Source organism: Bos indicus, chromosome 2 (assembly GCF_029378745.1).
Source record: "Bos indicus isolate NIAB-ARS_2022 breed Sahiwal x Tharparkar chromosome 2, NIAB-ARS_B.indTharparkar_mat_pri_1.0, whole genome shotgun sequence".
NCBI classification, from domain to species: Eukaryota; Metazoa; Chordata; class Mammalia; order Artiodactyla; family Bovidae; genus Bos; species Bos indicus.
In genome coordinates, this window is record NC_091761.1 from 94049319 (window position 1) to 94065092 (window position 15774).

The 15774-nt window shown below is 47.3% G+C and overlaps 1 protein-coding gene and 1 pseudogene across 4 annotated transcripts in view; both read left to right on the forward strand.

Annotated features, from left to right (window-relative positions):
- The window catches only part of NRP2 (neuropilin 2), a 120174-nt gene that overhangs the window by 79826 nt on the left and 24574 nt on the right, over window positions 1-15774 (forward strand). For 2 of the 4 annotated variants that reach the window (XM_019975603.2, XM_019975618.2), the window contains exons 13-15: window positions 3923-4185; window positions 5730-5826; window positions 6935-6970. In XM_019975603.2, coding sequence (XP_019831162.2) covers window positions 3923-4185; window positions 5730-5826; window positions 6935-6970 — 396 coding nt within the window. The remainder of the gene's footprint in view (window positions 1-3922; window positions 4186-5729; window positions 5827-6934; window positions 6971-15774) is intronic. The other 2 variants (XM_019975610.2, XM_019975627.2) reach the window with 1 other exon arrangement.
- LOC139179260 (U2 spliceosomal RNA) lies at window positions 12278-12386 on the forward strand (annotated as a pseudogene).

Genomic DNA, 15774 nt, shown 5'->3' on the forward strand with positions numbered 1-15774 from the left:
ATGCCAGCCCCCATGAGAGGTGAGGCTCTGGTGATTTTACTCGGTCCAATGAGGGTTCAGATCCTACTTCCATCCCTCTCTAGGAGTGGTCTGGGACACACTTTTCAATTCTCTGAGTCTCTGTTTCCTTTTTGGTAAAAATGGAAAACATTATACTTATTTCACAGGAAGATTACGGAAGGCGATGAAGCCCCCAGCGTGATGTCTGGCACCTCAAGGTGCTCAACTCACATCAGTTCTCTTGCCCCTGCTCTTCCTCTCCCCCTCTCTGGGCTTCTCTTGACCAAAGTCATTCCTTCATGATGTCCTGCTTCTAATCAGTCCCTCTCAGTGACAGGCGGGGACGTTTTGCAGCTCAGCGTCCTTCTGACTGATGTCTCCTGCTAATTCCTTAAATTTACATATCATCTTTCTTCCCTCGAGCTCATAGCACTTAACAGACAAGTGGGGCACAAGTGATTCCACTAAGTGAAATTCAGAGGCCTGCTTGTCTAGAGATTCTGCAAACTAGTGGATTAGCTCGGATGTCAGCGCTGAGTTATGATCCTTCAGCTGCTCGTGCTTAGCACGCCACCAGCATTAACTCCCTGGTCTTCCAGTGGCCCTTTAAATCATGCACAGTGATTATCATCTTATTGTGAGAGAGAGAGAGAAGAGAAGAGAGGAAAAGTGGGAGGGGAGGGGGCCAGTTCAGGTCCCCAGGAGAGGCAGTCTGTGACACCTTTGGCCTCACGGTGCCTGAAGTTTTAGCAACAGGATGGGTAAATAAAGCAGACCCAGAGAAAAGCCAGCCAGCCTGGCTTTTTACACCTCCACACACATTGTACTGACTAAATTCTAACCATTATGCTATGATTCCCCTGCTGCTTAAGAATGTAAATTCACACAAGTGACAGTATTTCTGCCAAGCAATTTTCAGACAGCCAGTGGGTCTTATTTGTGAAACTGTGAAGGAAGAAGGCTGAATAATAAGTCTCTGAAATCTGGTTCCCTTTATATACGAGGTGGAAGCAGTAAAGTCTTGGAAATGACTGGAGCGTGGGAGCGTTTGGGGGGCTGTCACTGGCGGCTCAGTGGACTGGCTGCCTCCACAGCTCACCTTGTTTTAAGATCTGCATATCGGTTATAGGTGTATTTACTTTGCAAAAGCTATTGTGCATTTTTACTTATACATACTCATATTTCAGTATAAACGTTCCTTAATAAAAAGCAGAACGTCTCAAAAAAACCACCTCACCTTTGAAAAGGGCTGTTGGCTCAGTAGATTGGAAGGGAATTATGAGATTATATGAACCTGAGGGATTACAGAGCCCAGCTGATTCCTGATCTGTTCTTGTTTCCAATAGAGAGCCTCGTAACATTCTTTATCCATGTGTTTATCATTCATTCATTCATGGGAACAGAAAATTTTGTCATATATATGTGTGTGTCACTATCTAGGGGCAGGGAGAAGAAGCATTCTTAACCCTCCTGTGTGTAAGGCCAGGACCTTATAGTCGAACCAAGGAAATAGAAAAGACATATACCAAACAATTTAATTGTAGTACAAGGCGGGGAGCTGAAATGCATGAAAATGGCCTCCAGTCTTTTTAAAAACCAGGTAAAATCAGTGGTATGGTCAGTAAATGCTTGAGTTGTTGAAAGAAGGGAGGCATTAATGTTGAAATGTACAGAGTGGTGAGGAGAACTGGCAAAAGTGGTGGGGTGGGGGCAGGGAAGCAGAGAATTACAGGTAAAAGGAGAAAGGGGAACAGCGCCCAGTAGAGAAGCCAGTTTGCCTTAAATCATACGTGACTGACCACGTGGACTTGGGACAGGGTTACCGGGGGCACAGCTGAAGTGAAGGGCCTGCTGCACGAAGGCAGAGAAACCTGAAGTCCAGTCCGGCTTTGCTACTCACTAGCCTTTCTACTTTGGACAAGTCACTTGAACCTTTCCCAGCCTTGGTTTCTGCATCTGGTGTATAGTAAGATTCATAAGACCCAGCTCACAAGCATATAGCGATGATTAAATTATAAAGGCAGATCAACATGCTTTGTAACCTGTAAAGCAGTATGCAAATAGGCCTTATAATTATTATCATTAATAGTGGTAGTAATGAGATCTGATAGGACAAGCATAGGTTTAGAAGTTCTTTGAGCGTCTGGTTGTGACACCAGTGTCTCCTCCTCAGCAGATCACCATCATTGACATTCTTTGTTGTAGACAGCTGCCTCCTTATCTATGCAAACTTTGGCCTTGAAGAGCTCCCATGGTGTGGGGTATTAGGCCAATGTGCCTCTAGATGGTTAAGGTATCCCAAACTAGAATCCTGACTATGCATCTTAAACTGGTCTAATTTGACTTCAGGGGAGGGTAGCTTCCAGAACAATAACCCTGGAGAATCTAACCAGAAAGGACTTAGGGGAGAGAGGGAGGAGGGAGAGAGGTGGCCAGGAGGAGGGAAGGAGCTGTTTCTGGGCCACTGATGGGAGCACTGCCACAGGCTCTGCTCTCACTAGAAAGATGATGTTGGCAGGTACACAGCAGCACACGGGTGGCCCAGGAGTCCCCTGCTGATTCTGGGCTCTGGAGTCCCTGCCTGTCCTTCCCTGACAAAGATGTTCCCGGTCCCTATTGAGTCAAAAAAGCTCTGTGCCCACATCTCAGGTTAACATGATCCCGAGGTGTCTGATGTGCTGGTTATGTGGTGCGAAAGGGCCACTGCCGTCTTGCAGAAATGTTCAACATAAGATGTTTCAGGGCCAAAAGGAGACAGTGAGATTTTTCTGCTCAAATGCCATCCTGTTCTCTCTGCAAGTGGTCGAAATGCTCCTGCATGAACTGGATTTCCGGTGCAGGTCCCCACACCTGTGTCTGCAAGGCATGGGGTCTGCCAACAGGGCACTCTGCCTCCCACAGAGTACCTGATGTATTTAAAAGTGCATCAGCCAAAAGACACATTCTTCAAACATTTGGATGGGCGAAACTTTCATCTCCCAATGTGTGTATATTCTCTGCTAAACACATAGTTTGGTTAGTGATGATGACAACACCTGTTTTATTGGGGCTGTATTTGCCTGACTCTCTCAGAAAGGCCACGTTCAGGCCTCCCCTGGGTGGGGCAGGGAACGGAGTGGGGTCTCAGCTCCCTTGCATCACCCCTTTATTGTTCATTATTCAGTCGCTTAGAACTTTCTGACTCTTTTCAACCCATGGACTGCAGGACACCAGGCTTCCCTGTCCTTCACCATCTCCTAGAGCTTGCTCAAACTCACGTCCATTGAGTCGATGATGCCATCCAACCATCCCCCACTCCTATTCAGCCACCATTCCCTGCTCTGCTTGAACAAGGATGCCGGGCTTCTGAGCTGCAGTTACTAGAGCCCAGGCTTCATCCAGCACTGCTGGAGACAGAAGGCTGTAAATGTCTTCCAGTTGGACAGTGCCCAGCCAAGATGATAAAGGCTTGGAGCATAAACCACCTGGCTAGAACCATCCTGTAGTCTAGCAGTCACTTCACCCCTTATTATTCAGTTCATTACAGCGCCCTGGCCCTTTGGGTAAGCTGATGATGATTAAAATGTGGGCTTGGCCTCTCAGAATCTAGGGGGAAAAGACAAGCACCAATACAGCCAACCAAGACCTAAGGCGGATGGCACCAGGTGCCATATGTAAAAGGTACAAAGGAAGGGATGCAGAGAAAATAGGCAGGAGGGACCTTCTTGACATAAAGACTCAAGAAAGGGCCTTAAGGGGATGCAGCATTTGAATCAGAGCCCTAAGAAAGGAACACAGAGCCTGGAGAACAAGTTCGTAAATAAAGGACAACCCAAATTCTGCCCCGGCTTACCCCCCGCCCCCCGAGGGGCCACAACTGCCAGCTGGAGTCCTTCCCAAGCATTTACCAGGGACCTCTGTTTGGGTTTGTTTTCCCCTCCAGATGACAGGAACTTCTTGCGGCTGCAGAGTGATGGGCGGAGAGAGGGCCAGTACGCGCGACTCATCAGCCCACCGGTCCACCTGCCGCGGAGCCCCGTGTGCATGGAGTTCCAGTACCAAGCCACGGGCGGCCGCGGGGTGGCGCTGCAGGTGGTGCGCGAAGCCAGCCAGGAGAGCAAGCTCCTCTGGGTCATCCGCGAGGACCAGGGCGGCGAGTGGAAACACGGGCGCATCATTCTGCCCAGCTACGACATGGAGTACCAGGTGGGGTGGCGACGGGAGACGGTACGGAGATCCGAGGGGATCCTTGAGATCTGCGTTTCAATATTTCAAAGGCCGTGCCCATTCATCATTAGGGAACGCGGTTAAGCGCCGCTGTTTTCATTGTGTTTCTCCCGTTGCCATGGCAACTAAATGACACTCTTATTTGTTATTCAGAATGTGCCTATCTCTACACCCAGACTTGGTTCTTTGTTCCTCCTATTGCCTTTTATACTGCTGAAATCTTCCCCAACAAATGTTTCTTCTCTCCATTTTATTTTAGATTGCTATCAGGTAGGCTGACAAAGGAACACAGAAGCCAAGAAAATAAACACAAACAAACCCTCCACACAGGAGAAAAGAGGCCCTGGGAACCCCTGAGACTCAGAGGAAGAGAGGGCAACAGCCTCCCCGCCCCTTCCCAAGTGTTCAGGTGGCTGTTGGTGCTTAGTGGTCAGCAGACCAGAGAGATTCCTAAATGAGTGAGTTCTCACCCTGCAGCTCCAGGAGTTGAATTCTATTATCTCTGCCCTCACAGAGCAAGAGACTGAGGCACAGATGGGGATGCGCAGCTGTGGCTGAAACTTGGGTAGAGTAGGCACTGTGGAAGAGGTGACTGAGAACCAGCCAAAGCATTAACCTGCTCCTCCCCAGACGAGAGGCAGCAACAGATGGCTGGTGAGGCAGCCAACTGCTCGCTCAGCTTGCCAGAGGACATGTGCTCGTTTGCAGAGAGAACCCAGAGAGGGCGAAATCGAGGGCTGACTGGAGACTACTGAGCCGAGAGGCTCCTGCATGCAGCCTGCAGTCCCTCTCACACTTGCAGAATAGCCTGAGTCCCTGCCTTCCTACTTAGAAACCTCAATGTGTGGCAGAGCTACTCCCTGTTGGTATTTTTGTCTCACCCACTAGACGGTAAGATTCTCTAGGCAGAGGGTCTTGTCTTCTTAGCTTTTGTAACTGTCAGGGTGCCTGGCACATAGTAGGTGCTCGGCAAACTAGTGGTGAAGAAAAATCACTTACCTGCTAGTTGTAATAATGGAGCTATAAGACACTGTTACCGCCAAGGTAATTCAAACCTGTACACTACATTCCTCACAGTACCCCTATCTGCTCATGTCCTCTTGAGTTTCCAAATACCTGGGTTGAGCGTTTGAAAGATTTGTGAGAAAAAGAAAAAAATTAAACATGGCTAGGGAAATTTCAACTCTCCTTTAAACATGCTCTGATTGTAGTCCTTTTAGTCAATAACTCTAGTTACTGGACAACAATGCCCACCGCTTAGTTATATATATGTATTTTCTAATCCCCTTAAATATGCATTTGATTTCAATCAACTCATTTTAAATTGAGATTTCAAGTACCAGAGCCATGTGGTCAACAGATGTGTACCAGGTGCAGTAAGGCACATGTGCGTGTGCATGCACACACACACACACACACACACACACAGATTTTAAGCTACAGTTAACAGAAAATTGGAAATCTTTGCACTGTTTGCACCAAGAAGCTCAGTTAACCCTGGAACTTTTTCTTCCTGCTTCTAGATTGTGTTCGAGGGAGTTATAGGAAAAGGACGTGCGGGAGAAATTGCCATTGATGACATTCGGATAAGCACCGATGTCCCACTGGAGAACTGCATGGGTACGTGAATATCTGTCTCTTCATGTCTCCTCCGAGGGCTGGGATCCACAAGGGGAGGCAGCACCTCGTTTTCAAATACAGCTGTTCCCCCAATGGGTGGGGTCGCACCAGTCCATGCAGGAGGTGAGATGTGAGTTCAGTTAGAGCTTAGGCTGCAGTCAGGACAGGAGAGGTATCAGATGAGGTGGAATGCTATACCCCTGCTCCCATTCAGAAAGGGACATGCACTCAGTATATGAAGATTCTGGGTGCCAAGACCGCATCATCAGACTCCAGCTTTTACCAAAGAAAATGCTAGAGGACGAGAGCAACTGCCAGTCAGAATTACATGCTGGAAAGGTTTAATGGATTTAATGGAAACCTTCACTGGTGAGCAGAAATAGTACATATGTTATATTGGAGTGATAACACAATTACCCAGGCAGTTCTTTTACATGAATGAATTGCAGGACGAGCCATGGCATGTGAAATAAGAATTCAGATTTTGCTTTGAAGCTAATATCTCTAATCCCCAACATGCCAGAGTTGTAAGATTAAACATTGCATGCCAAGTGACCAGCACCGGAAGGACACTGTCTCCTTGGACAGAAGTACTGAGCAGCCAGGTCATCTAGTTCACTCCATGGACCACCTCCCATCAGAGCCATGGACATTCCCAAAAGCAAGAGGAAATCCTGAGAAGGAAGGAGACCTACGTTCACTCCGCAGAGTGACTGTAATAACTCACCAAGTGCTTTTCTTGGCACATGGGTCCCGGGTGTGTGTGTGCCTGATGATGTCAGAAGCACCTGAGACCGCCCTAGTCCCTTCAGGCAACTCTCTGGGCCCCCGGCATCTAAAACTAATCCAGGCTCTGAGAAAGTAATCAGTGGTAAGTGACTGATTACAATGCTTCAGGGACCCATTACTCTATAAAGGACTTTTTGTTCCAAAGCAACTTTGAGAATCCTTCCCACCTGGCCCCCATGACGATGATGTGTTAGACCCAGAGCCTGTGGCGGGCATGGGGTAGTATGAAAAAGCTTGATGAAACTCATCTTCATCATACACTGTGTTCACCTTATGTATTCCTCTCATCTAACTCAAATTTTTTTGTTTTTTTTTCCAGAACCCATCTCAGCTTTTGCAGGTGAGAATTTTCAAGGTAAAAAAAAAAGTTATTTTTAAATTTTTGCATGCCTTTTCCTTCCTCCCATGTGATGTGAATTTGGTGGAGGCGACAAGCCTCCAGATTTGAGAAAGCTCCCAAGAGAAAAATAGATGCCACACCTCACCGCTAGATGGCGCCAGCAACACCTGTAGATACAGGGAAAGGGCAATTGAGAGCCTCGCTGTCTCTGGTTTAATTCAAGTTTAGAAACCTATAATAGAGACAAATAGGTTACAGATAAACCTTTCAGCTTTGCATTGTCCAATGGAGAGCAATGAGGCTGAAAATGCATGAGTGGTGAGAAAAGAGAGACTGTGGGGGAGACTGAACCAAAAAAAAAAAGAAAAAAAGTCAGTAGTAAATTAAAAGTGAAATGAGGTGGCAATGATTTATTTTCGACCAAAGATGGTTTCTTTCCAGTCACAGGGCACCAAGGCAGCAGTCTCAATTAACCCTCAGCGAGGTACACAGCTGTGTAAGAGAAGAAAGTTAGGGGAAAGACATGAGGAATGGCAGTCCTAAGTGGAGAAGGTTGCAGAAATCTGGACACGGCGTCTGGTTAAGGGAAGAAGGAGGCTCATTTGGTGCCTGGAATTAGAGCACTTGAAATACAGGACTGAAAAATAGAAAGCGACATTTTATCCCTAATAAAGTAAGTAGAGAACAGAGCAAAGAGAGAGGAATGTGGGATGCCTGCCTATCCCAGGAGGGAAAACTAACCTCCAAACTTGGGGGTGCTAAAATGCAGTGTATTTCACATCTCACCCTCTTTGGTTGACACTGCTAACGTTTCCAGCCGGGTTCCAGTGCTAAGGATTTGGAAACCACTCTGTAAATGCTTCCCATGAGTTGGCCCGGGTGTATAAGCACACTCAGAGACGCTCACCCACACCTAATAACAGAACCTAGTTTATGCAAACAATCCCGAGGGTTTCTGTGCCCTGTTTATATTGGCTGGCCTTAACCCCACAGGTGACAGCATTTCAGAGATAAGGGAAGTCATTTTTATATCTGAAGTCTAGACTCGTTATCTTCGCTCTCATTAATCTGTCCAGCTCCTGGCTGGACAAAGATGGATTCCTGCTTTGCCACCTAGATGTGCTCTCTGACTTCAAATCATCTCGCTCAATTTGCCACTCATCACCCACAGCACTAAGACGGTAGATGAGGGAGAGGGGGGATGGGAAACCTATCTAGGATATCGCTTCTTTCTTCCTCACCCTTCCTGGCCTCCCTGAGCCCCATCCCCACTCCCCACTGCACATTTTTCAAGAATTAAGAGTATCCTGTGCATGTGTTGGTGCTCCTTGGGTGTGAGATTGTCTGTTAACGTGAATCTAAAAGTATCGGAAGGAAAAGCTGAGATCAAAACTGAACGGCTTGGATAACAGTTGAATTCAAGTTCTAACTTTCGGGACCCAAGGTAATGTTGATGCTGGGGAAGTAAACTCGCTTATGTTGTTTCACGTGACTTTGATTGTTGAGACTCAAAGCTCCCAGAAAAGGCTGGTTAGGGCCCTCAGCCCCAACGACAGACACTCTGCTGTGTGAACATGGATGTCTAGGTCCATGACTGACAAGTTCAGTGGCTAAGTGCTTTGCTTCTGTAAGTGAATAAACAAACCAGGGCACATGTGCTGTCGCAGAGGCTGTGTTTACCATGAGGCTTCACAGGCCAGTCGTGTTCTCTTGTAAAATATATATATAAATAAAATAGCCTCAGAGCTGCAGTGCTCATTTAGCCAAAATAAACACAGGGCTTAGGGACTCCAAGGTAAGAATTTCCAGTTTGCTTCCGATGGGCTGGTTTGGGGCTTAAGCACAGGCAGCCCTAGAGTGGCATGGATTGGCCCACGGCTGTGGTCTTGGGAAATAACAAGCATCTTTGGAAGGAGGAAACCAAACTCCAGAGACATGGCTCAGGAGTCAAAGGCAGAATGGGAATTGAGAATGGACAGTGTTGATCACGTCGGCAAGTTTTATATGGAACTCTGACTTGGTAGCCAGATGAACCCAGGGCCAGGGTTGAAGGGGGCTAAAGCCCCTCTAACTTCAGTAGACATCTCTGGGTTTTGACTTGAGCGAAACCTTCCATTTGGGAGAGGAAAGAGGACGTTCGCTCTACCTAACCTACTGACCTCTCCGGGTCAGGGCGGTGGCAGCCTTCTCTTGGTGGGAGAGTGAATGCCTTGGGAGTTAAACCAGGCTATTCACTCAAATAGAGAAACAGAGAAATCAGGTTTGGGCAAGCAGGATATGGAAAGCTGATGGTGAAACCCTATTAACAACAGGCATATATTGTTAGTATGGTTTTTTTTGAATGTAGATTGTTTTTCTTTTCCATTATAAATTTACCATGAGACAGAAGCAATCTCATTCTTTATGAGAGACCAATGTATGCTAGGTAAACCTTTAAGGCAATGCAACAAAAGTGGCTTCTGGACTGAGGCTTATTAGATAGTCTTGATCTTTTATATTGTGAAGTGTCTTTCATTTTCTGCCTCTTACTCATCTCTTGCCATGGAACGTTTTCTTTTTATTCGAATCACCTTGTGTTTTCTGCTTGGTATATATGCTTTGATTGTGTCCCAGCATATGAGTCAGTAGTGAAGAGACACAAGCCACACTGAAAAAGAGAGCCGTGTAGAGAGGGGACGAGGAGGAGATGGAATGAATAAGCTGTGTTGTCATGTGATGTTTAAAAAGACTTTCTTGCTGTTGTTCTAAACAATGTAGCCTGGGTGTGCTTTTATTTATTTATTTTTTAAGCAGTGGCTATAGACATAGTGTCATCATGTATCTTTTTCTAGAATTTGAGCTTTAACAAATGAAAAACTGTGTAAAGCGTGGGGGTGGGATAGAGAACCGAAAAGTGGTGTAATTAAGGTGATGGATTATTTTTTCTTAACCAATGCTTTCTTTTTTCAGTACGAGTAAAAAGAATAATAAGGAAGCCAGTAAAAATATATAAAGCCCATAATCTGAGTTCTGTGGTTGTTTACCAGGTAGTTTTTTTTAGCAGGTTGCAGTGGAAGCAAGAGCTCTTGTTCTTGTTAGAGGCTGTGGGCTTCGAACAGAGCGGGAGCAGAGAGACCCATGGGAGTCCCAGGCATGGGTGGTAGTGAGCGTGAAGGATTCAAAAGTGCCGCGTCAACCACTGATGGCGGAGCTTCAGTAGCTCCTGCTCACAGCTGTGAGCGTGGGTTTTATGTCTCAGACCAGCTCTGAGGGCTGCTGGCCCTATCTCTTGGGCCTCCCTTCGTTCAGTCTTCTGCAGTTTTCATCCAGGTAAAACTAGGAGAAAGAGGACAGCACAGGCTATCTCCTGGGCATAGAGGGGACCCATTTGGGGCAGTGACAGATGCCTAGGGTTTGACCCTGTGTCTCAGGTTTTCAGGTCTGGTTATTTCATACCAACTGGTCCATCTCTGCCATGTCTCTTCCCCATCTTTCCATCCCCACCCTTATCCCTGGTTGATCTGCCAATAGGCTGCCTCCCTGAGACTTTGCTCCCCAGTGTAATGCCCCCTATGCCAGGGCACAAGACCTGGGATGAGCCTCAAATTCCCCTCTCTCTGGCATCCCTTTCTCCCACAGCTCTCTTGACTAGAAGCACTTGCAAGATGCAGTGAGGGTTAAATGGCGTTCTCGCCGTAATCCTCTGATGAAAGGCAGAGAAGTATTCCCAGCCCCTGCCAGGACTCCAGATAGGCAGCTGTGGGGTGTGACTCCTTCTCCTTGGACCCCTCCCCCTGAGGTCCCCAGCTGCCAGATCAGAGCTAGGTGTTGCTGAGCGGGGGAGCCTGGGGATGAGATGCGTGTGAACCACTAACTGCCCGGCTGCTGTTGCTGCCCGAGGGGACGCCAAGGCGTCCTTTGTGAGGTTCGAGCCGCAGAGGTCTGACACATCGCCCTGCAAGTCTACCATTCACCTAAACTGCCGCCAGCATCGGTTTCTCTAAGGGGAGAAGAAAATTTTTTTCACTGACTTTTCCTCACTCCAGGAACAGAAAGGACAAGCCTTAATTTAAAAGAAGTAATCTAAGTGCCACCAAAGAGAGGACAAGTGTTCAGACTTCAGGCAGCCATGGATCTGGGTTTAGGGGTGTCTTAGGCAGGTCTTGGGGTGGGGGCAGGCAGTAGCTTTCCTACTAACTGAGTGGAAATCTCCCAATGACCGCCCCCCGCCCCCACCCCGACACACACACACACACACATACACACACTGAGTGCAGGCAAATGAAGAGTCATTTCGAAGGGCAATTTTATACTTCTACATTCTTCCGAACAGATCTGTGGGCGTGACCACGTTCTTCGACCCTCTTCTATAAACTTCTCTAGAGAAGCCAGCTTTGTCTTTTGTTTGTTTAATCTCACAAATTAAATAAATGTTTTAACTGAAATGCCCCTTCTCCAGCTCTTTGTTTTCAACCTACACAGGCGAGACTGCAGACAGGCCAGGCCTGAAACAGTTCTGATTTGCAATGAACCCTCCTTCCCCGCTCCAAGAGAGATGATTTACGTACATTAGGTATCTTTTGAAACATTTCTCTTGGAAACCTGGGTGACTCCTCCAGGTCCGGAGGACATTTCATAAACTTAGCTGCAGGAGATGTTTTCGCTTTTTGGTGATTCAGTGAGAAGTTGACTGAGACAATCCGCAGACAGGTTCAGACACAAGAAAGAAGCAGAAAGGGAGAGGTCTGCTTCCTGTTCCACCCCACGTGGTTAGAGCCGAGTCTGCACACTTTTTCTGTCAGTGGACAGATAGTGAACATGTTGGGCTCTATGACACTCTGTGTGGCTGGGGCTCACTGTGCCTATAGCACAAAGGCAGCCATAAGCCATATGTGATGAGGGTGGCTGTGTTCCAAAATGTACAGAAATAGGCTGAGAGCCAGATTTCATTTTCTGACCCCTGGGTTCCAGCACGGGAGGAGATTTGGTCCACGTACTTCCAGTCCTGACCCCGCTGCTTCCCAGCCGTGTGCGCTTCCTCCGAAAGCTCTGGGCCATCTCTCGGGCTCCACTCTGTGCTGCCCCCGTCCTCCTCCCCAGTTTTCCTCCAGGCAAAACCAGGAGAAAGTCACTTATCCTCTCAGGTTCCCCACTTTCCCATCTGAGAGACATGAAGAATGAAGATGATAAGTAGTCCAATGCCTGGCACCCAGGAAGTCTCCACTCATTAGAGCGGTAGTTATGCTCACATTTCCCAGCTGCTTATTAATTCAGTAACCCTGTTTGCACAACAGGAATGGAAAGAACCTACCTACTGTGTAATTTTTTTTGTTATACTGCCATATCACTTCTCGGCCTTTTGGCTAAGATCAAGTGTATTATCCTGCCGTGCAGAACTTCTTAGAATCTATTGTTTCTCAGAATTTAAATTCTTACCTTCGCACCACCCCTTTCTCCAGGGGGCTCAGAACTTTTACAGGTGGAAGCCTACTCAACCTTGCAAATACACTTGGAATTATTGACTATTTAAATTTCTGTTTCTCATTATCTTACATGATGAGAAAACTGTATACAGAATTAGAAGGTGGAAATTCATGAAAAATAGAACAGGCATTGAAAGCATCTTTCAGTTGGGGGGAAATCAAAGTCTGTGAGTACATGGGGGAAGTTTGAACAATCAAAGGGACTCTTCAGGTGAGCACATCATCAGTGTTGGACAAAGTTGAAGTCACCTGAGTTTTTTCTCCCATCCTGGGGGGCATGTCTCCAGCTCCTGAGTTGTGAAGCAATGGCCCGGGCATCTCATATGGCTGAGGGGGCAAGTGGGGCTAAAATGCAGCCACTCACCAGCATCTGCCCAAAGGGGGCACCTTTTTGCATTTTAATGTAGAGGCATGGTATGAGGTAACAGAATCTAACACTTTCCAAGAATAACTATTCTGTGAAGTACCATTAGGTCATCAAGGTTTTTTCAAGGAAGTCTGAATGTTGGTCCAATATGCATTCCTCCATTCAGCTGTCCACTCATTCGTCTAGCCACCTTCCACCCCCGTACCCCATCTATTCATCCATCCATCCAACATTCCTGGGATTGCTGCCCTTATCTAGGAAGGTGCTCTGGAAAAGGACTTAAGCCCTACTGACCTTCCTTTTCTCTGGCTGGCAGACCACAGCCTCATTAGCATACAGCCCTTGAAGACTGCCGCAGAGCCAGATTCTAAAGCAGCAGCCTGTGGGAGTTGAGTCTCTTTAGCTGGAGAAGGTCCTAAGAAACTCTGGCCCCCAACTGCAGGTCATCAAAAATTGCCTGAGGGGGATGAGAGGAGGACTGTTAGCTGTATCCTGTCTTTTCTGACTGTCTTAACATTAAAAACACAAATTCACATAGTATATTTTCTCATTTCTCCAAACAAATGTCCAAGGAAAATGTTTAAGGAGCCAATATGATGTCGTCCACCAAATGGCTTCTGTCACTAAAATTTTCTACATAGTGATCATTTCTGGGGAGGGGAGTATTAGCAGGAAATGGGAGGAAGGTTTTATGAGAAAGTGGATTGTCTTCCAGAGCAGAGCAGAACTTGAGGCCAGGTTTCTAGCTCTGATTCTGAATCTGTAACCCACATAACGTGACTTCTTCTCCAGTGCTCAGTTGCTACAGTCATGTCTGACTCTATGCAACTTCCATGGACTGGTAGTTCACCAAGCTCCTCTGTCCATGGGATTCTCCAGGCAAGAATACTGGAGTGGATTGCCATGCCCTCCTCCAGGGGATCTTCCTGACCCAGGGATTGAACCTGAGTCTCTTATGTCTCTATCTTTGGCAGGCGGGTTCTCTACTGTCCCCTAGATCCTCCCCACCATGCCCCAGCTTTGTGGCTATCATAAGCAACATTTTAGGAGTCAAGTGAAGAAGGCCTCAGCCCCAGCCCTGGGGGTGGGAGATGAGGCAGTGTATTTAGTGTTGAGAACCAGCATTGTGGCTGAGGGAAAGCAGCTTTTTGAACTGAGATGATGTGGTGACAGTGGGGCGAGAGCAGTTGTGACTGTTTTATGCTTGACACAAATGAGTGCTCCTGCTCTGTGGTCTGGTCAGGCGCTTCAGAGGGGGAGTTAATCCCTGTGGACTTACTGCCTTCCTTTCCCTTCATGGCTGAGCTGCGGCCTCATTAGAGGGTGGGTCTCACTGTGGAGCCAAATGGAAATCAGAGGCAGACCCGAGGACACCCTTTGGGGAGAGGCAGGTGGCCCGGAGGAATCTGGAGTCCATCTCTGCACACTTTGTTGTTTCTCATGCGTTCTTCTGAGCCCACATGAAAAGCCATCGGCAGGATGGTTGCCAGGCAGCAGATCCTCTTGGTGACCTGCATAACGAGTTGACACCACGTCCTATGACTCACGAGCTGGCCACTTCAAGGAGCCGTTTTCAGGGCTTTGCTTTCTCTTTCTGTTTCCATGCATAATTTTCAATATGGTCACAAAAAGAGGGAGGGAGGGGAGGAGGACTGGAGGGAGGGAGCTTTCTCAGCTACAGTAATGAAATTATTAAAAGGTGGAAATGGTCTGGGAGTGAACACAAATAGAGGAGGAGGTAAGGAAGAAGACAGTGTAAAAAGGGGCGTGGTGGTGACCCTGGGGTTCTGGAATCCTTTCCACCCCAGGGGCGGCGGCCGCAGCTGCCAGGGTGTGTGCTGGTGACACATCCTTGTCATAGCTCCTCCCAACCCTGTGGCACTTCTGATGGGCTCAGAGGCACCGACGAACCCTGTACCCTAGCACAAGGGGATTCCCTGAAACTAGAGGAGTCAGTGATTAAGAGCTGGAAAAGTGAACAGGCTCTGAGAGATTTTCCAAGAAAAATGCTCTCACTTTTCTAACACTTCTGAGAAGGCCTCAGGTCTGATTCACCCCTCAGCTATCCCCCAAATCAAAGAGAGGTGCTCCGGGGTTCAGGCTGCAGGAGTTGGCAAACACTGACTCAGAAATAGGAGTCTTCACCTCCGTTCAGTCTTTTAATCACAAGCATTTATGGAGAGCCTTCTTGGTGCATACATATCCTGAGGTAGAAACCAGGATGAGAGCCAGTGCTTCTGCTTGAGGACCTCCACGTCTTGTGAGGGAGGCATGAAAATATCAATAAGCCTTGTCTACGTCGAGCAGAGATGCACCCACAGGGTTAGGACCAAGGAGAAGGCAGCAGCATCTCCTCCCCCACCACTGTGGCTCCCACCTGGGATATTCCACGGATAGAGAGGACACATCTTTCTGGCCACCTCTACTTGATGTAAGCAGCTAGGGAGGAATTTTTCATAGGTTAAGCATACATCATTTTTCAGAAGTAAAGATCATGTCTGGTTTTGGCAAGCTCAAAAGCTCCTAGTCCCATTTGGGCCAGATTCTCATCTGATGTAAATCGTTGGGAGAATCAAGTTGTAGCACTGTTTTGCATTAAATGGGACTCCAGCCAGCCTTTCCCCAGAGTTACCCTGGGCTTAAATCTACGACATCATCTCCATGGCAACCAGAGGCTGGCCAGTGAATGTGGTTGCCTTGTAAATCCTCTGCTAGCTTCTCTTCCATCCTCTATCTTTTCTGTGATTAGAATGTTCTCCCTACCGTTGCTCTCACTTATTCACTGTCGCTCTCACATACCTACTATCGTTTTGCACCCACATTTTTTGGTTGCAACATCCTTCCAATCAGCTTTTTAAATCCTCCATTCAATTAAAAAATGAAGATGTGTTAGTCATTGCTTGACAGTGGTAATTGACCTGTTTAGACAAGACCAGGCTGATTTCAGTGGGCATGGAAGCCTTGGCAAACCAAAGTGGAATTCCCCTTCA